The 27754-nt window shown below is 31.6% G+C and overlaps 2 protein-coding genes across 2 annotated transcripts in view; one reads left to right on the forward strand and one right to left on the reverse strand.

The window, feature by feature from the left end:
- LOC142347999 (neurofibromin-like) overlaps positions 1-27754 on the reverse strand; it is a 634373-nt gene that overhangs the window by 403404 nt on the left and 203215 nt on the right. The gene's annotated exons all lie outside the window — the stretch shown is intronic.
- Positions 10186-27514, forward strand: LOC142348001 (Golgi-associated plant pathogenesis-related protein 1-like). The gene is made up of 3 exons (XM_075399165.1): positions 10186-10456; positions 10719-10820; positions 27341-27514. Exons 1-3 carry the CDS (start codon positions 10430-10432, stop codon positions 27512-27514), a joined length of 303 nt encoding a protein of 100 aa, XP_075255280.1. The 5' UTR covers positions 10186-10429.

A 27754-nucleotide genomic window follows, 5' to 3' on the forward strand; every position in this document is an offset into this window, starting at 1 on the left:
CTTTTGGTATTAAATTGCCACCAATTGAATTCAGCTGCTTGCAATTGTGATTGAGAGAGAATTTTAGATGACACGGAACGCAAAAAGTCAAGGGCGTAAAAGTCACCCGAAAAGTCAAAATTGTCAAGGGAAAATTTTGCAAAAAAGCATAGCCGGTAGAATACCGGAAACGACTCGAATCGTCGTGCAAAATAATCTTTACCCTAACTCGGACAAAATAAGAATATCGAAAAAAGCACTAGAAATAACAAAAATAGTAGACCAATATAACAAAAAGCGTTAACATTTTTTCAGTTCAGGGGTGTGGGTAGGTGCTGGTGGGGGGTGGGGGGGGGGGGTTTGGTAGGTGCGGGTAGGTAGGTGGTGGCGGGGGGTATAGGTAGGTGGGGTTGGGCGGTATGTACGTTGAGGGGGGGTTAGGTACGTGGGGGGGGGGAGGTTTCTTTGGGGGGGATATGTAGTTAAATGGGATCAATTTTCTCAAATTGACCTCTTCACCTTGAATTGCCGAATGTTACCAATTGCTATACATTACAAAATAAGCTATTGTTAAAGTCCAATGTTCGAAAACAGAAGTCAACAATCAAAAACAGAGGTTAAAGCTCGAACACAAAGAAGTCAAAACTCAAGTCATGAACAAACGTGCTTTCTGCTAAAAGAAAAAATAGCCGGTAGAAAACCGGAAACTACTCGAATCGTCGCACATTATAATCTCTAACCTAACCTTACCAAAATTAGAACATCAAAATAGACAAGAGAAAAAACAAAAGAAGCCCAACAAACCACAATAAAGTGTCTTAAAAACGCCAACAGTTTTTTAGGTGGGGGGAGCTAGGTGGGTTGGGTGGGTACATGGGTTGGGGAGGTGGGTAGTGCTGGGGTCAGACAGTTGCGCTTTTATATTCACAGACAATTGGGCTTTTCTATTGAACAGTTGATCTCTTCACATCTAAAATGACCTTCTAATTTCATCGTTTTTCTGCATTCATACTCTGACTTAAACATAGCTTCTCTTTGATTTATTCTCAATGTGATTTATTCTTTCTGATTTATTCTCAAATTCTACCATCGTTTGTTCTATCCACAATCAAAATTAAATCCCATCAAAAAAGAAACTCCCTCAAGAAGCCTTCATGAAGCTCAATCGAGAGCAAATGTATGATTTATACAAGCAAGTCTATGAAAAATTAGAACAGAAAGAAAAGTTTATAGAAGATTACATTACTTCTCTCCACCAAAAATTATCCAGCCTCGGGAGTAACGAGGCAAGCTCTAGTAGCACCACGCAAGTATCAAAAGAGGAACAAATGGTTAGAACGTTCCCAATAATAGAAACCCCCCGCAGGCAAAATATTATTTTGGGGAGTATCATTATCGGAATATTAGAAACTGACAAAACTATTCCAACCGAAATAACAGTTCATGCATACAGGGGCTCGACGACAACAGAAAAATTGGAATTACTGAAAAAATACCCAGAGACAAAAATGAAAACAGTAATATTGCATGATGGTACAAACAGCTTTCTCAAATGCGAACGCAAACCCAAAGATGTAATTGAACAATACAAACAGCTGGTCACATTATGTCGGGAAAAATTCAATCCAGACAAATTTTACATGATAACAGTAATCCCGATGAAAAATACAAGCGCGAATATGGCAAAAAATAGGATTTATGATGAATTCAATGACTTAATCAAAACTTACTACGAAAATGATCCTGAAATCAATATTTTGGATTTCAACAAATTGATTAAAGAGATCGGGGCAAAAACAGATAACATTGGTCGTGAAATTGATTTAACGGACTACGAGAACAGCGAGTACAATAAACTGTATCACGACAAAGTTCACCTAAATTATCGAATTGGGATTCCTTTTCTAAAAAACCATCTAATGCGAATTCTAATCGAAACTTCCGATGGTCTGATCTCGAAAACCCGAGAGACACATCCTACTTATGCCAATACGACAAACACATTAATCTCTAACACTTCAAGCTATAAAAAAAATGTCGTCGAGAAACCCTCTTGTAAACAGACAGTACTCTAACACCTCATATGCATTTCCATACAACAACAACGATGCTTTCTTTAGATATTCACCTTACTAACGTGAGCTATGTTGAGGTAGAAAAACGTGAAACCCTCCATATAATCAACAATAAACAATATTTGTTCATTCTGGTTTCCTTGCTGCTGTTTGAGGCCTTTCTTCGTCCCGCGTCTCTGAGAGCAGTGGGGCGGCTACTATGGGCATATCTGAATTGTAAAAAGTTTTTCTATTCATTAAAAATTAAACTCCTTGCTCTACGACGTAGCGCTTTGATTATGTTTAAGAAAATTTTAAGTAGTTATGTTCTATTTGGATTCTTCATTTACCTGTTAAATTGCGGTGATGTTGAACGTAATCCTGGGCCACCGCTAACCTATGAAAATTTCCTCTCCGAAAATAAAAAAGTTAAGGATAAGGATCCATTATGCTTCTTTCAATTAAATTGCCGGAGTTTAGTAAATAAAAGAGAACAACTGAAAAAGATGTTAAAAGAATGCTCAAACAATATTGTATTTGCTTTTACGGAAACGTAGTTGACTAGAAGATGATATTAATCTATGGTGCATAGACAGCAATTACTATTCTTGCGTCGTATATGACCGAATATCTGAAAAGTCAAAGGGGGGTGGCGTAATGCTGCTAATCCCCAAAATTTTCAATCCAAAAAACCGTAATGATTTTCCAAAAATGAGCAAAGACTTCGAAACACTTTGGGTTGAGCTCACTCTACCCTACAAAAAATTTTCTTCACTGCTTGTGAATATTGCATATAATCCTGAAAAATCTAAAACTGACATTTTTCTCGAAGATTTAGCATTGCAAATAGATTATGGAATAACAAAAAAGCAAAAAATCTTATTACTTGGCGATTTCAATATAAATTACCTTCATCCCAACGAAAGAAACAAAATGGACACAATTCTTGTACCTTATGGCCTATCAGTGGTCAACAAAACACCTACAAGGGGGGAAAAATCTGATTGATTTTGTAATCAAAGATGATGAGCTGCCTCATTCCAATGTTTTTACTTTTGAATCGCCCATTACATCGGATCACAAAGCTATTGCAATGATAACGAATGAAACTATATATAAAAAGCAGCCTCCCAGAAGAAAAACAATCTTCGACAAATCGAAATATTGTAAAAGTTTATACCTACAAGAGCTGAAACAAATTGATTGGGATGTTCTTTACACGGCATCTGACGCTGAAGACATGTATCGTATCTTTAAAAAAATATTGACTGAGGTAAGCCGCTATCACGCCCCTCTAAAAACGGTCTTCATACGGACTGAAAAATCCAAAATTAAACTAGAGAGCAATGATTTCATAAAGAGCATTTTTAAAAAAGCAGATTCGGAAAAGACAAAATGGAATATTATAAACGACTCAAGAAATTCTACTAAGTTCTCCCAAAATACCTTCTACCTCAAAAACTGTTTTGATGATGTTATTACTGATAACTACAAAATGGCCCAATTGCTCAATTATAAATTTTCTAAATTGGGTGATTACATTGGAAGCGCTTGCAACTTTTTTCCCACCAAACACAGAACATCTAAAAACAGCTTCCATTTTAGATTCGTAACCACAAAAGAAGTCTTACTGACTCTAAAAAATTTAAACTCAAACAAGCCATCAGGTCCCAACAATTTTAGGTCCCCTTCTTTTTAACCTGTACATTAATGACTTGAACAAACAAATACCTACTACTTCTGAACACTCAATGGGGGGGGATATGTAGTTAAATGGGATCAAATTTTCTCAAATTGACCTCTTCACCTTGAATTGCCGAATGTTACCAATTGCTATACATTACAAAATAAGCTATTGTTAAAGTCCAATGTTCGAAAACAGAAGTCAACAATCAAAAACAGAGGTTAAAGCTCGAACACAAAGAAGTCAAAACTCAAGTCATGAACAAACGTGCTTTCTGCTAAAAGAAAAAATAGCCGGTAGAAAACCGGAAACTACTCGAATCGTCGCACATTATAATCTCTAACCTAACCTTACCAAAATTAGAACATCAAAATAGACAAGAGAAAAAACAAAAGAAGCCCAACAAACCACAATAAAGTGTCTTAAAAACGCCAACAGTTTTTTAGGTGGGGGGAGCTAGGTGGGTTGGGTGGGTACATGGGTTGGGGAGGTGGGTAGTGCTGGGGTCAGACAGTTGCGCTTTTATATTCACAGACAATTGGGCTTTTCTATTGAACAGTTGATCTCTTCACATCTAAAATGACCTTCTAATTTCATCGTTTTTCTGCATTCATACTCTGACTTAAACATAGCTTCTCTTTGATTTATTCTCAATGTGATTTATTCTTTCTGATTTATTCTCAAATTCTACCATCGTTTGTTCTATCCACAATCAAAATTAAATCCCATCAAAAAAGAAACTCCCTCAAGAAGCCTTCATGAAGCTCAATCGAGAGCAAATGTATGATTTATACAAGCAAGTCTATGAAAAATTAGAACAGAAAGAAAAGTTTATAGAAGATTACATTACTTCTCTCCACCAAAAATTATCCAGCCTCGGGAGTAACGAGGCAAGCTCTAGTAGCACCACGCAAGTATCAAAAGAGGAACAAATGGTTAGAACGTTCCCAATAATAGAAACCCCCGCAGGCAAAATATTATTTTGGGGAGTATCATTATCGGAATATTAGAAACTGACAAAACTATTCCAACCGAAATAACAGTTCATGCATACAGGGGCTCGACGACAACAGAAAAATTGGAATTACTGAAAAAATACCCAGAGACAAAAATGAAAACAGTAATATTGCAAGATGGTACAAACAGCTTTCTCAAATGCGAACGCAAACCCAAAGATGTAATTGAACAATACAAACAGCTGGTCACATTATGTCGGGAAAAATTCAATCCAGACAAATTTTACCTGATAACAGTAATCCCGATGAAAAATACAAGCGCGAATATGGCAAAAAATAGGATTTATGATGAATTCAATGACTTAATCAAAACTTACTACGAAAATGATCCTGAAATCAATATTTTGGATTTCAACAAATTGATTAAAGAGATCGGGGCAAAAACAGATAACATTGGTCGTGAAATTGATTTAACGGACTACGAGAACAGCGAGTACAATAAACTGTATCACGACAAAGTTCACCTAAATTATCGAATTGGGATTCCTTTTCTAAAAATCCATCTAATGCGAATTCTAATCGACACTTCCGATGGTCTGATCTCGAAAACCCGAGAGACACATCCTACTTATGCCAATACGACAAACACATTAATCTCTAACACTTCAAGCTATAAAAAAAATGTCGTCGAGAAACCCTCTTGTAAACAGACAGTACTCTAACACCTCATATGCATTTCCATACAACAACAACAATGCTTTCTTTAGATATTCACCTTACTAACGTGAGCTATGTTGAGGTAGAAAAACGTGAAACCCTCCTTATAATCAACAATAAACAATATTTGTTCATTCTGGTTTCCTTGCTGCTGTTTGAGGCCTTTCTTCGTCCCGCGTCTCTGAGAGCAGTGGGGCGGCTACTATGGGCATATCTGAATTGTAAAAAGTTTTTCTATTCATTAAAAATTAAACTCCTTGCTCTACGACGTAGCGCTTTGATTATGTTTTAAGAAAATTTTAAGTAGTTATGTTCTATTTGGATTCTTCATTTACCTGTTAAATTGCGGTGATGTTGAACGTAATCCTGGGCCACCGCTAACCTATGAAAATTTCCTCTCCGAAAATAAAAAAGTTAAGGATAAGGATCCATTATGCTTCTTTCAATTAAATTGCCGGAGTTTAGTAAATAAAAAAGAACAACTGAAAAAGATGTTAAAAGAATGCTCAAACAATATTGTATTTGCTTTTACGGAAACGTAGTTGACTAGAAGATGATATTAATCTATGGTGCATAGACAGCAATTACTATTCTTGCGTCGTATATGACCGAATATCTGAAAAGTCAAAGGGGGGTGGCGTAATGCTGCTAATCCCCAAAATTTTCAATCCAAAAAACCGTAATGATTTTCCAAAATTGAGCAAAGACTTCGAAACACTTTGGGTTGAGCTCACTCTACCCTACAAAAAATTTCCTTCACTGCTTGTGAATGTTGCATATAATCCTGAAAAATCTAAAACTGACATCTTTCTCGAAGATTTAGCATTGCAAATAGATTATGGAATAACAAAAAAGCAAAAAATCTTATTACTTGGCGATTTCAATATAAATTACCTTCATCCCAACGAAAGAAACAAAAAGGACACAATTCTTGTACCTTATGGCCTATCAGTGGTCAACAAAACACCTACAAGGGGGAAAAAATCTGATTGATTTTGTAATCAAAGATGATGAGCTGCCTCATTCCAATGTTTTTACTTTTGAATCGCCCATTACATCGGATCACAAAGCTATTGCAATGATAACGAATGAAACTATATATAAAAAGCAGCCTCCCAGAAGAAAAACAATCTTCGACAAATCGAAATATTGTAAAAGTTTATACCTACAAGAGCTGAAACAAATTGATTGGGATGTTCTTTACACGGCATCTGACGCTGAAGACATGTATCGTATCTTTAAAAAAATATTGACTGAGGTAAGCCGCTATCACGCCCCTCTAAAAACGGTCTTCATACGGACTGAAAAATCCAAAATTAAACTAGAGAGCAATGATTTCATAAAGAGCATTTTTAAAAAAGCAGATTCGGAAAAGACAAAATGGAATATTATAAACGACTCAAGAAATTCTACTAAGTTCTCCCAAAATACCTTCTACCTCAAAAACTGTTTTGATGATGTTATTACTGATAACTACAAAATGGCCCAATTGCTCAATTATAAATTTTCTAAATTGGGTGATTACATTGGAAGCGCTTGCAACTTTTTTCCCACCAAACACAGAACATCTAAAAACAGCTTCCATTTTAGATTCGTAACCACAAAAGAAGTCTTACTGACTCTAAAAAATTTAAACTCAAACAAGCCATCAGGTCCCAACAATTTTAGGTCCCCTTCTTTTTAACCTGTACATTAATGACTTGAACAAACAAATACCTGCTAATACAGAAATAATTCAATACGCCGATGATACTATCATTCTTACATACAATACGGACCTAAAATTAGCAACAAATAATCTTGAACAATCCCTAAGAAATATATCTGAATATTACGAAAAACACCGTCTAATGCTCAATCACTCAAAAAATAAATTTATTACATTCCCAAAAAAATCAAAACTAGAAGAAACGAAAAGAAACAATCTGTTAATTGGTAACTACAAAATACCAAACGTCAACTGCGTAAAATACCTCGGAATATATCTTGATTGCACATAAAATTTTCAAGAAGAACTAAAACACGTTTTACGCAAAATGGCTACAGGGATAAAAACAATAAAACGTATACCACGCCCGTTCCCTGAACAGACAACACTACTACTTCTGAACGCCTTAGTGATAAGTCATTTACACTTCTCAGGCCTTTTACTGGCCAGCTCAAAAAACAAGTGCTTTATTACTTTGGAGAAACAATTAAGCTGGGCTGTAAAGAAGTGCTTCAATCGCAAAAAATACGACAGTTCTTCTGATCTGAAACTACAACATCAAAGTCTGCAATAAAATTTCTGTTGGAATACAAAGTACTAAATTATTTTATGAAATTTACCAGTAACCAGCTTCCGATTTTCAAAAAACTACACTTACCAACATCAAATCTACTCTACAGCCAGCGAACCAAAAATATTGCTTCAATCACAAAATAAAATCATCTGAATTAGAAAACTCTATCCTGAATATCGGCTCAACCCTTCATAATAAATTTCTTAACGTGAGTTTTTTTAAAAATAGAATTGAAATGGATGCAAAACCAATAGCTCTAAAGAAGCATCTGAAAAAGTTTTTCTTTCATTTATATAAGCAAAACTCGGATAATGCTTCGTACGGCAAGGCATCATGGAAAAATTTTAAGTGTTCATAGTACCACTGTCTCAATTTAAACCGTAATATATTTAGTTTATTTCATTTATACTTTGACCTACACTGCCCATTTAGTTGTTTGCTGTTAATAACATAATGGGAATTCAATGTTTTTTTTTGTAATTGGGGGGGGGGGGGTAGGTGGCGGTAGTTAGGTGAAGGGAGAGGGCAGTTTGGGGGTAGGTGGGGGGTAAGTTGGGGCGGGGTGTAGGTAGGTGGGTGGGTGGGTGGGTAGATAGGTTGGGGAGGTGGGTAGTGCTGGGGTAGTTGGGGGTAGGTGGGGGAAGCTATGTGAAGGGAGGGGGTAGGGGTAGGTGGGGGTAAGTTGGGGGGGGGGGGGGGGTTGTGCGGTGTAGCTTAGATAATTAGGGGTGACTTAAATAGGAACAAAAAGTCTCAAAATGACCTCTTCACCCTGAACATTATCAGCAGTTCCTAATTACTGTACATTAAAAAAGAAGCTACTGTTAAAGTCCAATGTTCAAAAATAGAAGTCAACAATCAAAAACGGAAGCAAATGCTCGAACAGAAAGAAGTCAAAATTCAAGTCATGAACAAACTTGCTTCCTGCTAAAAAAAACCTGTAGAATCTCAATACTCCTCTTCGAGTCGTAAAAACCTTTAGAATCTCAATACTCCTCTTCGAGTCGTAAAAAGACACAAACGTTTACAATAATTGCCATGAACTTTGTTCAAGAGCAATTAAACAGGACTAGTATATTTTTTCCCAGAAAGACACCGGCAGAGCCGAACGAGCGCATAACAGATTGCAATTAATTGAGATTTAAGGTCGAAGATTTCACCGTGATCTGATAGGTTGATCTAAAACTCATCAATTTAAAGTCAATTTTTTGCAAGAAAAATGTTAAAAAGTGTAACGAAGGTCTATCCGTGGTCGCAACATCCACTGACACTGTTTCTCCTTCCTTTCACAACGAGTCAGACTAATGAAGCGTTTATTATCGTTAATTAGTAGAAAAGACAGAATGTCTAAGATTTTATGCAAAGAATGAAGCAAATTTGCAGCTAATAGCTGAAGATACATTAAACAAGGCAGATCAATATATGAAACAAAACAGGTTAACTTTGAATGAGAAAAAAACGGAATTAATGGTGTTCAGGAATGAAAAATTGCCGATCATTGAAACTGTCGATTTCAAGGGACACCGATTGGAAGCATCTGAAAAATGTAGATATTTAGGTGTAATAATTGATAGGGAACTGACATACCAAAATCAACTAAATAAGGTTATCAGTAAAATGGCTTCAGCAATCAGATCATTATATTTGGTTCGTTATCAGGTACCGCTAAAAACAAGAATAAATCTTTTTAAATCACTAGTTTTGTCTCATTTAGATTTTAGCGCAATTTTTTTTCAAAATTTACCATCTTACTCTATTGACAGAATTAACAAACAGATAAACTGGGGAATAAAAGTTTGCTTTATGAAAACCAAATTCGATACTGCCAGAGATCTACTTCTGGAGACTAAAATTCTTCCAGCAGAGCTCCAAATAACACGGGTGTCTTTAAATAGATTTTTCAATATTCTCCAACAAACAAGAAATCGCTCTAATAAACATTTCAGATTTTTAGAAAACGTGCCTATTATTGTAAACAAACGAACCCATAACCTTTTCTTAGAACAAAAATGTAAGTCAAAATGGAGTAATGGTTCAATTGTTCGTAACTTTATTCGAAAATGGAACACACTTCCAATTACAATTAGAAAAGAAACGTCGAAGACCAAATTTAAACAAAAAGTTACAGCGGAAATGCTTAAACGACACGAAAGAGTTCCAATAGACAGAAGGGTTGCAGGATTTAAACATATTTTTTATTAAATTACTTTACGAAAACCGAACCTTAGTTTGTTATAAATTAGAAAAAAATAATGTTTGATTAATAAATTTCTAACATGTAACATTAACCAAGTGGTTAGTTTAATTTACATGTTTGCAGATTAAAAAAAATAATACAAATTGATTAGCTATGAGATTGGCTTTGAGAACGTTCAAAGATCAGCTGTAAGCATATTTATAGCATTCAACAGATCTGAATAACTTAAGAAACACTTCAGCGAATAAAAGTAACATACAAATCGTATTGCTAGAAACTTAGAAAAAATTGGACCAAATATTCAAAAATTATACAAGAGATGACGTCAGAAATTGAGCGCTGAATACGCTTTTAATAGTTACATGTTTTGCTACGGCAAACTGCATCAGTGAACGTAACAATTAAGAAAAAGATTAAAACAAATTTAACCAAGCTATTAGTAACGTTATTAAACATTCTTAACTATTCGCGGCACAGCATTCAGCGGCGTTTCCTCTACGTTTGTTTCACGCAAGATTATAAGACTGAAGATTGTTTATTGCCTGAATTCGATCTGTCGAATGGGATGCGGCACAAGCAAAGCCAAGGTAAGATTTTCTGTTTGGAAAAGAACTTTTGATCGTTTTCCTTCCATCAAGAATCTTCACCGAATGTTTAAAACCGAAATCTTATGAACTGGTTGTACCACTAATGGTGACACTTCCAGAACATGAACGTTATCACCGTTATGAAGACTATTTGTCCTAAAATGGAATTCTTTTACCAACTAGACAGGAGTCACGTCACTACTTATTAACATATAAACACGATTTACTAAAACTTATCCACTCATTTCTTTGCTATTTCCAGAGTTCCAGTGACGTCAATTTGACAGACGAGGAATTCATTCACTTTCTGATCTCAGAGCACAACAATTATAGGGAAAAACATGGAGTGCCACCTCTCAAAACAGTGAGTTTTATACATCCAGAGTAATGTGTATATGGTGACCTCCGCAACATAGAGTCGCGATACGGTCACCATATACACATTATTCTAATTCCCTTTATATATCAACTACTCTATATTCACTTCTTTTATATTTAAAATCTATCATATCTTGTCTCACTTAGTGCAAGCCACTAGTACAGAGTTAAGCTGGTAATTAATCGTTATCAGACGGATAGTTCGGGTTCTATCCCCACTGACTCCAGTGGACATATCCCAGATACTAGTATAAAACTAGTGAGACCGTGTAACAAGCACGCAAAACCAACTTGCGAAAAAACTTGAACAAAAAAAAGAAAACTTAAACAAAAATTGAAAGAAATATTAAAATAATAAAAATTTTCATATATCCCCCAATCAATATTTAATCAATTTAAAACTAAAACTTTCTGTCTCACTTGGTGTAGTGGTTAAATCATCGAGTCTAGTTAAGTTGCTTTGGCAAACGGAAGGTTTGGGGTTCCTTCCTCACTGACTCCAGTGAACGTCCCCCGATCGGCGATACCGCCTTTCAGGATTAGATGAATTGCAATAAAACTAAGAGAGATAAAAAAAACCCAAATCACAGTTCTTAAAAAGGATGATCCCTGCTGTGAGACCGTATATGGGACACACTGTGATGGGTATACAGTCAAAAACACTGAGATCGGTGGAAACACAGTGATTAGTGTTTTTCAGTATAACTAGTGAGATCGTGTAACAAGCACGTAAAACCAAACTTGCGAAAATTGATGAAGCCACTTCGTGGATAACTTGAACAAAAAGAGCACAGTCAAAAACGCTGAGATCGGTGGAAACACAGTGATTAGTGTTTTTTCAGTGTAACTTGAATAAAAAACCAGCTAAACTCTTGTAAATTTTAAATTTTGCTGTATTTATATAATATTAGGATCCTTGTTTTTATTTACTACTTGGTCAAGTCATAATCAAGCTAAAACCCAAAGTAATAGCAAAATTTAATTTATTAAAAAAATAAAGCAAATTTCAAAATAAGAGCGAAATCCCTCTTTTAAGAGCGAATCACTCTTTAAGAGCGATTCACTCTTATTCGGGGTGATCTCCCAGTAGAAAGATGGCTCTTTTTCGCTCTTAAAGAGTGATTCCCTCTTTTTTTGATATTTCTTTTTATTTTTTACACTTATTTCAAATTATCTATACTTCAATAAATTTATATTTTCTTTTACTTTTTCTATATTTAACCCGTTATTAATGAGACATGATACAAAATTATAATATTTACACGAAGGACCTTCGGTCTTGTTACACCAACAACTTTCCTCAGTTTGGCTAATAACTAAAGGATTTACAGCTCTAGGACTTTGTCTTTTATCTAATAAGCTTCTACTAAATCCTTTAGGTATATCTACATCTGGATGTTGTTTCTTTACATGAGCCCGTATCCCATCATATCTCACAACAGGAGCACAATATGGACAATTAACTTTAGCTGAAGTACAACTTCTACATGTATACTTACTCTCATCAAAATCAGTTAGTGGCTTTACATAATTACATTTATTACAACTTCTAATTAGGACATCTGGGTTAAAGTTAGGATTAAGGTTAAGTTTAGGGTTAGGGTTGAGGTTAGGGTTAAGGTTAGGGTTAGGGTAAGGATCTGAGTTAGAGTTAGAGTCATAGATAGAACTAGAACCAGAACCAGAGCTAGAACTAGAACTAGATTCATTTTTTAAAGAACAACCCCATGGAGAAAAATTATTAGCACAAATACCACTTAGTATTATATTACCACACATACATTTATCAGTTTTATCTTTATGACATGATTCATAATGATATTTTAAAACAGCAATGTTTCCATATTTATAGTTACACTCTAAACATTTTAAAAGCATTTATAATAGGGCAAACTTCAATATTTACCTAATCATTTTGCGGGGTAATATCTAACCATAATTTCAAATAAATCTTTAGTATTATCTTTAGATGTGATACACTCTGTTAAATATTTATTTCCTAACGTATTGAGTGTATCAGTTTTACATCTCTTATCCAAAATCAATTCAAGGTCTAATTCTTTTTTATCTCGAACAAAATTTATAATCTCTTCTCAATTCTTCATTATTTCCATATAGTTCATTATAGGTTAAAAACTTTCCTCCCTTTCTATCAAGTCCCAACCTTGTCGTTTATATATTCTTCTTGTATTGCATTTCGTAGATCAGTGAAACTGCTTCGCAGAGTGGGCTTTGCCCATGTTTCACTATCAGCAAAGCTACTTCGCAGATCATTATACAACTCTTCTCCATATCCAACATTAACCAAGGTATTTACTCTACTCAACATTGTGCTTGCTCCCATTGCTACACTCCCAGCATTTCTTGATATTATATCAGGGTAAATATAAATAAATAAAATTAAACCTGAGCTTATAATTCCACCAATAGTTGATAAACTTTTTATACCCTTTCCCATAATCATTTCTTTAGTTAAAACATCATTCTGTATTTTAATATTATTTAATTTAAGAAGTTTATAAAAAAAAACTGATAATTATCATGATTAATGGTATTTCTATCTGTTGCATTTATCATGAGTGGTTTCATATATGCTATAAGTTTATATATGTCTTCTCTTTTTAATTCATCCTTTGAACTAAGAGCTTTTAAATCAAGGAAACCAACTCTTGAATCATATATCATTGTTCTATTACTATTAATAATAATAAAAGTATTTTCCTTCTTATTATATTTAATTAAACCATAACGAAGTTCAATTGACATTCCATCTGTACGATTATAATGGTTACTATTTAACTCACTAATTAATTTACTAAAGTCATGTTCACATTTATATATCTCATTAAAGATTTTAAATAGATCAGGTCCATTATAAGTTGTTAAATAAATAGTATCACAACTCATTCTTGCTGTATTAATTATTTGAGCTGGTTTATGACACATTACAATCATTTGAATATTATAATGTCTACCTTCAGTAAAATAATAAGCTATATCCTTATTTAACCTATCACCCATATCATCAAGTACTATTACACAATTTTGAAATTTATGCATATTATTTTTTGTGATCATTTTTATATTAGATTTATTAAACCCAGTATAAAACTTAGACTCAGGATCTATCCAGTCTCTGTCATCTTTACACACTATAACTATATTTTTAGCTTGGTCTTGGTTTTGGTCTTGGTTTTGGTCTTGGTTTTGGACTGAATATAAATTTAAGTATTGTCTAATAAAAAATGTTTTCCCTGTACCAGTTCCACCATAAACAATAGCATGTAATGGTGACTTTTCATATTCAAATCTAACTAGACTCCTATTCTTAAATCCACCAAAGCTTTCTTCTAGTTTTGTGCATTTACTCGGTATTGAATCATATATTACATAACAAATTCCAATTATAATAATAAGAAAAAAAAGTATACCGCCTTTATCCATTTTTATATATAAAATTTATTATATAAAAATGCTTATCCTAACTTTTGAGGAATTCAATAATAAATTTAATATTGATAATAATGCTATGAGTGATATCAGAATAAAAGATTTAGGTAAAGATATAAGTCTAACACCAATTGAAATAGTAATGAGAGATCAAAGTCCTATAACAACCAGGGAACCTGCTTCGCAGATCTATGAACCTAACTTAAACATTATTGTGAATCTGCATCCAACTGATGGTACACATTGGGTTTTAGTTATAAGAAGAGAAGGCGGTCCTGTGTATTACTTGGATAGTTTTGGTGTAGAAACCCCACCATTATTTTTAGAAGAATATGTTGGGTCTAATGAGAGAATACAACAATATGATGAATCTTATTGTGGGGCTTATTGTTTATATATGATCTATCTCATTGATAGAGGATTTAGAATTAAAAGTGCTTTGAATATTCTAGTTAATCAATGTAAATATCCAGGAATATATAATGAGTGTTTTTGTTTAGGTTGTAATGTTAATGATAAATATAATGTTAATGATAATGATAATGATAGTGATAATGTTAAAGATAAATGTAATAATAATGATAATGTTAATGTTAATGATAATGTTATTGATAATAATAATGATCTACGAAGTAGCTTTGCTAATAATGTTAATGATAAAGATAATGTTAATGATAATGTTAAGGATAAAGATAATGTTAATGATAATGTTATTGATAATGATCTACGAAGTAGCTTTGCTAATAATGTTAATGATAATGATAATGTTAATGATAATGTTATATATCAATTTGATGAAAAACATGGCGAAACATCGGTGGAACCGGTTCCCGGATGGACGAAGTCCTATCAAAAGGGTAAACCTAACAACAAAGAATGTCTTAGTAACAATATTTCCAAAAACATAAATGAAGATCTACAATCATGGCTAAATGATGATGATATAATTACTGAAGCCACCTTCCCAGATAAGTTTAGATGTATAATATCTGGTCCTAGTGAATGTGGTAAGATATTCTTATTAAAAAAACTAATTCTAGCTAGTATATATTTTGATAAGCTATACATCATTGGACCTACTGGTGATCAATACTATGGATTAGAAAGAATAAATCCAAAAGCAATTATAGAATTTATTAAAGATATAAAAGATTTACCATCTGATAAACTACCCAAAGACTTAAAGAAACTAATGATATTCGATGATGTTAGAGCCAAAGAACCAGTTATTAATGAATACTTTTGTAGAGGTAGACATAATAATTGCAATATGATATATCCTAATCAAAACCTGTTCTCTCTGGAAAGGCAGAGTGTTAGAGAAAACTGTAATCTATTTATTTTATTTGAACAGAGAGGTAAAGTCCTAGCATCGATACATCAAGATTTCTTTAATAATGTTGAACTTAGTTATAATGATTTTGCTAATATATGAAATAAGGTATGGAAAGAGCCTTATAATTACATTGTCATTGATATAACTAAAAATAAAAATATTAATGGTAAACTAAGAATTAATTGGGATCGGAGAGTTTTGTAGTTAAATTATTTCTATGTGCATGGCTATTATTATAGATAGAGATTGAACTATCAGTGAAACTGCTTGGCTAGCCACGAGCAAAGCTCGTTGGTAAACCAAAGACGGAGTCTGTTCGCAGATAACCATATCATTAACTATCAGGGAAACTGCTTCTTAGATAAATATATTCTAAATCAAATGGGGGGCTTCACCCAGCTAGATACACCAGATCAACGAAGTTGCTGACTATGTCAGATGCAAAGTAAAACTCAATAAGTTACCAATAAAGTCTATAGGTCTTCCATGCTCATCCTTAATATGAAACTCTATATATTCTATTCTATCTTTAGTTATATTTTGATATAAGATATTAGTTGGTATAATATTTATTAGATAGCCTGGTGGCTCTGTTAGAGTAAAAGTATATAGTATGTCTGTGTTATTCCCATTATCTTTAACACCAGATATCACATTACAAAGAATGTTAATAGTACTAAAACCCATAATATCAACAATTTGCTGAGATGTATATTTACCTTGTTCATATACTATTTTTCTAAAGCCCAGTAATGGGGCTATTGAATTTTTTATGTCAAAGTTAATTGCACCTTGTTTTACTTCCATTAAACTTTTCATTGCATTCTTATCAGATTCTATTATAACATTACCATTATTTTCTTCTTTTATTAATTCTGCTATTTCGAATAATTCATATGCTCCTGGTATAATAGCTAAAATACGGGTATCTGACCATGTTTCACCCTTGATATAATATATGAATTGATTGTTCCTTCTATTCACATTAAACACCGAATTATAAACAGATAATCTAATTAAACCTAATTTTGAAGAGTTAAGTATAGGTTCACTAAAGTTAAACTTTTCTGTTGGCTTTATCATTCTAAAGTTAAGTGTATGCTCTTCTTTAGTTTTAGTTAAAGCCTCATGTATAATTTGTAGTTCCCTTAGGATTAAATTGTCTGTCATTTTTTATCTAATAAAAACGGATTTTATTTGGATACAACTTATGGTTATAATAATGATATACACAAAAGTAAGATTACAAAATATAAACCAAATAATCTGGCAACAATGAATACAATCAATACTAACATTAATATCATTCTCAATAGAGAAGAGAATCATGCATAAATTTGCATGATTCATATCTAGAGATAGAGTTTGTTGTAGCAGATGATGCTGGTGGTGTATTTGCTAATGATGCTAATATCAGATTAGTTAATCATGGTATGATGGCATTGTTTTGTTCAATTAAGCTTGAAACTAGTGGTGGCAGGACTATTGAATATATAGATCATTGTCATCCTAATCTATTGATGTATAAGTTATTAACTAGTACTGATGATGAATATGAGAGTGGTTTTAATAAAAATCAAGGTAATAGAGATAGTCAACTTAAAGGTGACCATATTGCTGCACAACGAGGTCATATGTATATGATGATTAAGATGAGTGATCTATTTGGTTTTGTAAATGATTTAGAAAAGATTATATATGGTTTAGGATTTAAACCAATATCAAAAAGAAATAATAATGATGGAGCTCTATATAGAGTTAATGCTAATCCTGGCGCAGTTGCTAATGATGGTAATATAGAAATTAGAGATATATCATTGTGTACCTAGTATTGATCCTAGTAATGATCATAGAATTATTGTGCAAAAGGGTTTAATTACTTGTTTGATCTTGGTATGGAAAGTGGTATGGAAAGACCACAATATATAATAGTTGGTTTTGAAAATAATAATGTTAATGAACAAACTCATGATGCAAGTACATTTGATGTAATGAATGTTAGTGAATGTTATTGTAAGATTGGTAGTGAGTTTTATCCCGAGGATAGAATGAATATTAATTATGGTACTAATAATTATAATGAGGCTTTTAAAGAAATTGTTAGCTTTAATAAAGATTATAATGGGCTACCACATAATAAAAAACCATTTATAAATCATAGAACATTCAAAAGTAGTTATAGAATATATGTATTTGATACTAGATATCAAAGTGATCATATAGGTCCACAACCAATACAACTTAATTTTAAATTTAGTGCTGCAGTTGCAGATGTTATATGTCATGCATTAGTATTAACTAGAAAGGTTATTAGTGTGAATAGTGATGGTAATAAGATGGTTGATATTATATCATAACTATAGTTTTAGTCATTGTTATAGTCATAGTTATGGTGAAACATGTGCGAAGCAGTTCCTGATTAGCAAAGCTACTTCGTAGATAATTATAATTATCTGCGAAGCAGTTCCTGATAACTATTTCTTACCTGTCTTAACAAAACCCCTAGCATAAATAATTTCTAGTTTTTTTATTCTCTAGGGATAAGCCTCCAGCTTCAACCTTAATCTTAGCCTTGGGCCTAACCTTAGGCTTCGAGCTTCGATCGCGGGTGGAACCCGTAGGCTTAATAACAACAAAGGGATTATACTTTTTAACTTCCATTATTTTTTAAATATAGAAAAGAGTCTTTTACAGAAATTTAAAACTAATTCATATTGTGTTGGTGGCAGACATTATAGTGGTACTAATAATATAAGTGGAGTTATTACTTCAAAAGTTACTAAAATGTTAAGGGGTAATTGTGTTAAGTGTAAGAGAAATAAGTCAATGACTGTTAGTGATGCAACCATAGAAGCAGAGGGATTGAAAGATTTCTTTAAAAGTGTTGGTAGGGCTACAGTTAACTTTGGAAAGAAGGTTGCCAATAATCCAGTAAGAGCATTAGAAACAGCAAGTAAAATAGGAAGTGCAGCTGCATCTAGAAACCCTAGAGCTGCTTTATCAGCCACACCTGATTTAATTAAATTTGCAACTACTGGTGAAGGTATAAAGGTAGTACAAAAAGGAAGAGGGTTATATTTAGGTACTAAGAAGAGATAATTATTTGATTATAGTCATGATTAAATTTATGATTATGTTTATATTTATGTTTATGATTATGATTATATTATATTTATGATTAGAATTATGATTATATTTATAATATCTTTATGATTATTGATAAATATTAATACTAAAATTATTATTACTAAATACATTATTATAACTAAACGCTAACAACTTTAGTTTAAAAAAACACTCAGCTTGTTTTTCTTGTTCTTCTTTTAACCCTCATTAACCTTAACTAATTAATTATACTCATCATCATCTATTTTATTATCATTCATTGATTTAGTATATAGTCTATTAACTTGTCGCTAAACTGTTTACTTAAAATATACATTTGTGAATACTTTATAATTTTATTTCTTATTTTAGTATTAATTATTTTTGATAGTGAACCACAAACAGTTGCTGTAGCAAAAGCTGTTGGTATAGAATAAGGTAATCCTATACCTGTTAATGCAACTGATGTTGATGTTGCAGTTTTTGCTATAGATGATAATACTATTTCTGTTATCTCAGCTACGTTAATATAATTCTTATATCTACTTAACTTCTTATTACAGTTATTAGTTTCAGTTTCATAATAATTTCTAAAATCTTTTATAATGTTAATATTGTTGTTAAATTTATTATTAGCTTGAATCTTTTCGTTTATGTATTGTTCATTAACGGTTGACAAGTTGGGATATAGTAATTTCTCACTCCGCGCTGTTGGGTTAGTCATAGTTTTGGTTATTTTAATAAGTAAAAATTCTTTCTATTTCTTTCGTTATATCTTCTTGTTTAAAACCATAATGCTTCTCTAGACTTTTTTGTTCTTTATTATCAAGTAACGTACTTCATAAAAGTATAGCAATTATATATTGTACTATTGTCCTTTTATTCTTTAAAAGGGCTTCATCTATAAAAGAATTAGTCTTTTTATTAACTTCTTTAAATTCTTTTAGCCCAGTAGTAAACATATCATCTAGTTGTATGTTAGTGATATTCTGATTAAACTTATTATTATCAAATTCTTGTTTTAATTGATTATATTTAGAGATAGTATCAGCAGCAACTTAATTACAAAACTTAACAGTATTTGTTGATTCAATAAACTCATTAATTAGTTCATCATTAACTTGTGTTTCATTTAGTTGTAATGTTTTAGTTGTGACTTTATCAAATTCACCTTTTCCTAGTTTAGTTATGTTTCTAGGTAAAATGTCTATTTCATTAGAAGAGGATAATAAGTTATTGTCACAATACTCTTTATTAACAACATCTTTTTCAACTATTGGAGGATGAACATTTGTAATTTTATAGGTATCCTTCATATCAGTATTATCATTATCTTCTAGGAATAACCCACGAGCCTTACTTAGTGTTAAGTTGTTTGTTGATGTTGATCCGAGAAGTGGGTTCCCCGATAGATGTTTCGCTTGGTTAAATCTATTTCTTGTCATCTTTGTATTTGTTTACAGTAAGAAATATGTCTAATGATTTTAAAACCTTATTATTAGATTCAAAATCAAACTCGGATTTTAATAATTCTTGTTCGTAATATTTACCTTCTATTATCTCACCATTAATATCTTCTATTTTATATGTCGATGGTTGTGTTTTTAGAACTTCATTAACTTTAAACAATTCTCTATTCCAATTAGAAGTGTAACCTTTAGAGAAAATGTTACGTTTGTCAGCATTCCTGACATAATCACCGACTTTAAGTTTAGGTTTAATATTCTTAAAACTAAAAGTGTATCTAACTTTATCAGGGTTATTAGAAGCATCAATTGTTGTCATATTAATTGTTGAATGTTATTGTTATATGTTACAACAGCATCATTTAATATATTTACCCAATTACTATCACCATTGATGAACATTGGTTTATTATTTATGTGTAATAATGTTCTATTAAATCTCTCTATAAACACAGCCTTTAAATCACTATAAGTAGAATATAGTTTTGTTTCATATTTTTAAGTAAAGATTTAAATGTTTTATTGTAAAACTCACTACCTCTATCTGCCCATAACTTTTCTGGTTTTCTAGGTTCAGAACCACCTTGTGGATGTTCACCTGATACTATTTTAAAATCATTAGTTATAGATAAACCAGATTTATTCTTTAATGGAATAGCCCAAGCATATTTTGTGAATATATCTATAACTGTTAATATAAACTTATAATTATTATTGTATTTACTTAGAGATGACTTATCAATTAAATCAGCTGACCATGTTTCATCTTTATATAATGGTATTATTCTTTGTCTTCCAAACTTTGATATTTGAGGACTGAATACTTCTTTAGCTAGTTGTTGTTGTTGTTGTTGTTGTTGTGTTTCCATCATTATTTATTTACCATAGTTAAAAACAAAATTATCTAGTTGCTCTTGATTAACAACATTCATAGATAATAGTTGCTTAGATATATCTAGCATTTCATCATTTAATCCATCATGACCAGCTTTTGTTTCCAGTATTAATAATTCTAGTCTTTCTATTAAGTTATTTGGGTTAGGGTTGCTATTTAAACCCCTGCCAAATACATCATCTTTTACCCCCATAATACGTTTTATTGTTCTATATCTAGCGCTTTTCTTATCCCCTTTTCCTAAATCATATCTAATATCCTTTAAAAAGCTTTTAATTTTGTTTTCATCTTCCTCAATATTATCTTCATATGTTACATTTCATTTAGTAAGAAAGATAGTAAATCCATCTGAAAATTCAAATATATTATCTTTAACTAAAAATGCACCCTGCTCTAGGGTTATATCAACATCATTCATTTTATATCTTCTAGTTGGCAAATCTACAAGATTTAATTTTAATTGAGGATTAGTTTGAGCCCCCATGTCATGAAGAAGTTTGGCTGTTTTTGTATCAACATAAACTGGTGCTATATCTTGAGTTTCCTCCACTGCTTCATTGGACAAATCGGGCTTCATTAATGCCCTGTTTCTAGTTTGCTCTATCATCTTAGTTTGTTTATCTAACTCTTGATTTTGCCAATCTATTGCTCTTAATGTTTGTTCACTTAATGCTAGATTGTGTTCATTGTTTGCATTTAGTGTTTTAGTTTAAGGATCAAATAACTCTTCTATTTCACCATAATATTCTTGTTGTTTTAATTTATCTTCTAATCTATTTCTTCTGTTTTGTTTTTCTAGACTGTTTAATTCTATAAGTTTATCTAGCTTAGCCATTTTTTATAGTTAAATAATCAGGGAGGAGAAAATCTTTGGTTGGTGAAACAAAATCTTAGCCCATTCCCAAACTTCTTGGTTTACCATTGATAAATCATTATATAAGGAATAAAAATAACGTTTTATTGTACTAAACTTCAGAATGAAATTCTGATCTGATTAGACCTCAATCAGAGGGAATTGATTCACAGATAGGGCTTCTCCCATGTTTCACTATCGGTGAATTTGCAAACGAGCTTCGCTCGTGGTTAACCAAACAACTCCATTGAACCGCTTCATGGATATAATATTTCTTTGCATGTTCTTTAAATCTTTCTTTAGTGTTACCAAATCTATATCTATTGAGATATAAGCATATCCTGCAAGTGTAATGTTTGAATCTATAGTGAGAGATGTTTATTTACATTGAACTTTTTACATACTAAATATTGATCTGGATCATTATAATGCTTACTCATATGATTATGTCTTTCTCTATATGTTATAATTTCATCACATACAAAACATGATAAAGGTTTACTTTGGCATTAATCACATCTCCAACACCAAGCTTTATTTTTACAATTATCACATTTGGTACTAATCATTTTTATAGTATTGAAAAGGTATATAAATAATATTATTTCCAAATTTAGCATATAAAAATGAGTGTGAAGGAAAACAACGGTAACATTCTAACTGGAAGAGGTCAAGTCCAATCTCAAAGTGAGCAAGCTCAATCTCATGGACAAGCTCCATCTAGTTCTACTAGCATGGCGGTCCAAATGTTAAAAAATAAAAACAAACCAAGGGAAGAAATCAAAACAGTAGATAAGGAAAGACAAAAAATAGAATTAGAAAAATCTTTAGAATCAATCAGAAGGTTTAATCAAATAAATGAAGAAATAAAAGAGTCGCATGATAAACAGGTTAGTAAATTAAAACAACGAAAAGAAGATATGCGTGAGTCATTGCGAAAGGCTGAAGCAAAATACTTTCCAGATTTAGATCAATCTAAAGACTTAGATCAATCTCAAGACTTAGATCAATCTAATGACTTAGATCAATCTAAAGATTCAGATTTAGACTCAAATTCATCTGATGATTTTGTCTATGTCCAAAAGCCTAAAACAAATAAGATTAGATGTCAAGAATGTGATGAAGAGATAACTCGAAAGAATTATAAGAGACACATTCAATCACTTAAACATAAAAAGAATGAGCGATTATATAATAGAATTAAAATTATTGAGCGTGCTAATGAGGATGGAATAAAAGTTACTAATAAAGATATAGAACAAAAGTTAGATGAGCAGTATCCTGAAGAAGGAATAAAGTTTTGTGATAGTTGTGATATGTATCTTGATAATAATACCGCTTATAATAATCATGTGACAACATTAAAACATAGGAATAATGTTAGACTAGTTAATGGGGAAATAGCAAAGAACGGGAGTAAGTTTGATTGTGTAATATGTAAGACTTCTCTAAGTCAATATAGTGTGAATCAACATTTGAAAACAAAGATGCATCTAGATAATGTAGAGGGAAAGGATAAGGATAAGGATTCACAAGGTGGTTACACCACTCTGAAAGCAGTTCACTGATAAGGATATAACTAAGGAAGCTTCAAATTATTGCAATATATGTAATACCAGATATAACAAGAAAAATGAACACAATGAATCAGAAGAACATAAAGAAAATGTTAGACAGAAAAACTTGTTGATAAGAAGTGGAGAGATAAAGTTAGTGAGTTAGGATTAGATCATAACATGAAGCATAATCAAATAAAAAATAACTAGTAGTAATTATGAAGATCCTAAATTCTTGAATATACTGGAGTCATTGCATAACATACATCCCCATATTAAATTTAACGCCTTTGATGTAGTTAAGTATAAAAAACCTACGGATGATAAGTTAGAAGAAAACGAATTCACCTTTAGGTTAATGACTAGGCAAAATAATGGTGCACATGACTTGGATTTATTGAATGGGGAACTAGAGACACGAATGCAGGAACAGGAAATGAATCAATCTGGATGGAGTATGCAAAGATTTATCAAAAGTACAATGTATATACATAGGTTTTATCCTAGTGGTGGATGTGATACTGAGTTACCATTCACCTCTAGATATATACTTAATATACATAATAGCAATAATAAATGTTTACTATGGTGTCTAATTGCTTATCTACATCCTGCACCACATAATCCCAGTAGAGTTAGCAATTATAATGAACCAGAATATATTCATGAGATAAAATTGCCAAATGGAGTTACACCTCCATATGATTATTATCACTTAAAGAAAATACAAGAACTAAATAAAGAAAGTATTATTTAATGTACTTAATAAAAATAAAATTAAAACTATTAATCCTGTATTAATTAATCATAATGATCCTAAAAAATGTAATATATTATACTGGGATAATCATTATTTCCTATGTAAAGATGTATCATTCTTATTAAGAAAATCACCTAAACATAAATGTTATCCATGTCTAAAATGTTGTGTATCATTTAGAACAGATTATGCATTAAATAAACATTTGGTTTTATGTAATATACAGAAACATATAGGTAGACGAACATTCCATAAAGATGAATATCTAAAGTTTGACAAGTTCCATTATAAAAACAGAGTACCATTTGCTATGTATTATGATTTTGAATGTATAATAAAAGATGGTAAACACATTCCTTTTGCTTGTTGTTTATATATAAAAAGTGATTATCCTGATATATTAGAAGATAAGTATGAATGTAACTGTGGTGATAAAGTAGTTGATTGGTTTGAGGATAGAGTAGATCATTATAATAAATTATTTAAAGATATATTTAGTATAAATATTCCATTGAAAGAAGATAGTATTACTCCATCCGCGAAGCGGTTTCACCGATAATATAGTAGATGTTAATATTGTAATGAGAACTTGGGTAAAGTCATCGTTAGAGATCATGATCATCTAAATGGTAAATTCAGAAGATATGCTCACAATAAGTGTAACCTTCAAGCTAAGAATAATTTTGTATCAATGTATGCATTTAATTCTATTAATTATGATAACCACTTATTTATAACTAAGTTAGCAAAGAAGATTAGACTTAAAGTATTAACTAAACCTGATGAGAATTATATTAGTATTGATTTGGGTTATGCAAAAGCATTAGATATGTTTAGGTTCTTCCATCCACTTAGCTTAGATGCTATAAGTAATACATTGAGTGATAAAGAGTGTAACATTAAACAAATGTGGCTTAGCAAGACGTAAAGTATATTCCCATATGAATGGTTTGATAGTATAGATAAACTACATGAAACAACATTACCACCAAAGGAAGCATTCTATTCTAAGTTGAAACAAAGTGGTATTACTGACAAAGAGTATAAGCAAGCAATAGATTGTTGGAAAGATACTAAATGTGAGACAATAAAGGATTATATGATCTAATATATCTTATAACAGATGTATTGTTATCAGTTGATGTATTTGAGAAATTTAGAGCTATGTGTTTAGAATATTATGAAAGATCCTTGTTATACATATTCTACTCCAGGTTTAACTTGGTTATGTGGATTGAAATATACTAATGTTAGACTTAAATATTATAAAGAAAATACAGTTAATATTTATGATACAAAACAACACGGTATTAGAGGTGGGTTAGCTTCAGTATTAGGTGATTGTCATGTAAAATGTATGAATAAAGGTATAGATCCTGAGTATACTGGGAAAGAGAAATATCTAAAATATTTAGACTACAACTCATTATATGCTTCTGCTATGGTTCAAGCTTTACCTACGGGTGAGATTAAAGTATGTTATCTGGTATACACTAGCTCTAGCTCTACTAAGGGTTATATCTACACTATTGATATAAAGTATAATGATGACTTGAAACAGAAAACAAACAAGAATCCATTCTTTCATGAAAAGACTAGGGCAAACATTGGACAGTTTACAGATTATCAAAATGTAAATAAAACGAAAGGATATAAACCTAATGAGAAGTTAATGTTAAAGTTAACGGATAAAGTAGATTATGCAATTGATGGTGAGATGCTAGATTGGTATTTAGCTAGTGGTTTGAAGTTGGAAGATATTACAATTAAGCAAAAGTATAGTGAGTGGTTAAAGCCTTATATTGAGTTTAATATTAAGAAAAGAAAGGAGGCTAAAGCTAAGGGTGATAAATGTGGGGATGTATTCTTTAAGTTAATGAATAATGCCTTCTATGGAAAAACAATAGAGAAGGTAAATAATAGACAAGATGTAGAGTTAGTTAATGATGTAGATAGATATATTAAATTAGTAGAAAAAATCGGTTTTAAATATTCTGTAGAGTTTGATGACGATCTAGTAGCTGTACATAAAACAAGAGGTAATGTTAAATTAGATAAGTTTAATTATATTGGATTTGTTATATTAGAAAAAGCTAAACTATTCATGTATAAAGCTATATATGATTACTTTGAGAAAGAGTTAGATTGTAGTTATCATTACACAGATACAGATAGTAAATTTATAAACATAAATATTCCTTTAGATAGTAATATAGAAACTGAAATGAATAAGATAAAAGATATTTTACATAAAAAAGAGTTAGGTAACATGAAGGATGAATTACCTAATGATACTATTATCGAAGCATGTTTCCTTAAAGCTAAAGCATATTGTTACAATACTGTTAAAAGAGAAGAAGAGAAAAAGTTAAAAGGTATAACTGAAGCCAGTATTCAAAAACAGATTACAATTGAAGATTATACTAACGCTATATATGAAGGTAAATCTAAGTATGTAACAAATTATACTATTGATAGTAATAAACATCATTTAGAAACTAAAGAACAATACAAAATAGCTATTGATCCATTTGATGATAAAGGTATTAGAGATAGTAACGGTGAATTTAGGTTTTACAATTAATTTTTATAAAATATTAGAAAAACTTAAAAATTATAAAAGAGTTGAGCTGGTTTTTTATTCAAGTTATCCATAAAGTGGTTACAACAATTTTCGCAAGTTGGTTTTACGTGCTTGTTACACGGTCTCACTAGTTTTAAACTAGTATCTGGGATACGTCCACTGGAGTCAGTGGGGATAGAACCCGAACTATTCGTCTGATAACGATTAATTACCAGCTTAACTCTGTACTAGTGGCTTGCACTAAGTGAGACAAGATATGATAGATTTTAAATATAAAAGAAGTGAATATAGAGTAGTGGATATACAAAGGGAATTAGAGTAATGTGTATATGGTGACCGTATCGCGACTCTATGTTGCGGAGGTCACCATATACACATTACTATCCAGCTATAAACAACCAAAAAATAATGAATGAAAACAGTCAATATAGGTAGAAACCACACATTTATCAGTTGCTTAAGTCAGATTTACGGTCTCAATGAAAACAAATTCGCTTTTAGAGTGAAAGTTGTCAGAAAGAAGCGCAAAACTGGGCTGAGAAAATGGCCGAGACAGGGTATAAAGAACACAATGTGGAACAGAAAGACTTCGGAGAGAACATATACAAAAGCAGTAAACCCGTTTCACGTAAGTTTCACGTAACTTCTGTCAATGCAAACAACAACGGGATATGAATCTAAGGATAAAATTTTATATATATATATATATATATATATATATATATAAATGGAAAATTTCAACATTTTCGTTTACAATTCTAGAGAACAAATTTCAGCATTTAATTTGAACTCTTAACCCACGGACCAAAAATGAGGAATAGTTTTCTTAAAAGGTTTTTTACCTCATCAGTTTAAGAAAAAGCAATGCCAATTGGCATACGGCAAGTAACATCAATTAAGATCAATTCAATGGCA

Source organism: Convolutriloba macropyga, chromosome 10, assembly GCF_964194025.1.
Source record: "Convolutriloba macropyga chromosome 10, txConMacr16.3, whole genome shotgun sequence".
Lineage (NCBI taxonomy): Eukaryota > Metazoa > Xenacoelomorpha > Acoela > Convolutidae > Convolutriloba > Convolutriloba macropyga.

Bases quoted from the DNA above. Each gene is read 5' to 3' on its own strand.
- LOC142348001 (XM_075399165.1), top strand. From the start codon at position 10,430: ATGGGATGCGGCACAAGCAAAGCCAAG. The intron at 10,457-10,718 runs GTAAGATTTTCT...TGCTATTTCCAG, and splicing joins GCGGCACAAGCAAAGCCAAG to AGTTCCAGTGACGTCAATTT. The intron at 10,821-27,340 runs GTGAGTTTTATA...ATTCGCTTTTAG, and splicing joins GAGTGCCACCTCTCAAAACA to AGTGAAAGTTGTCAGAAAGA.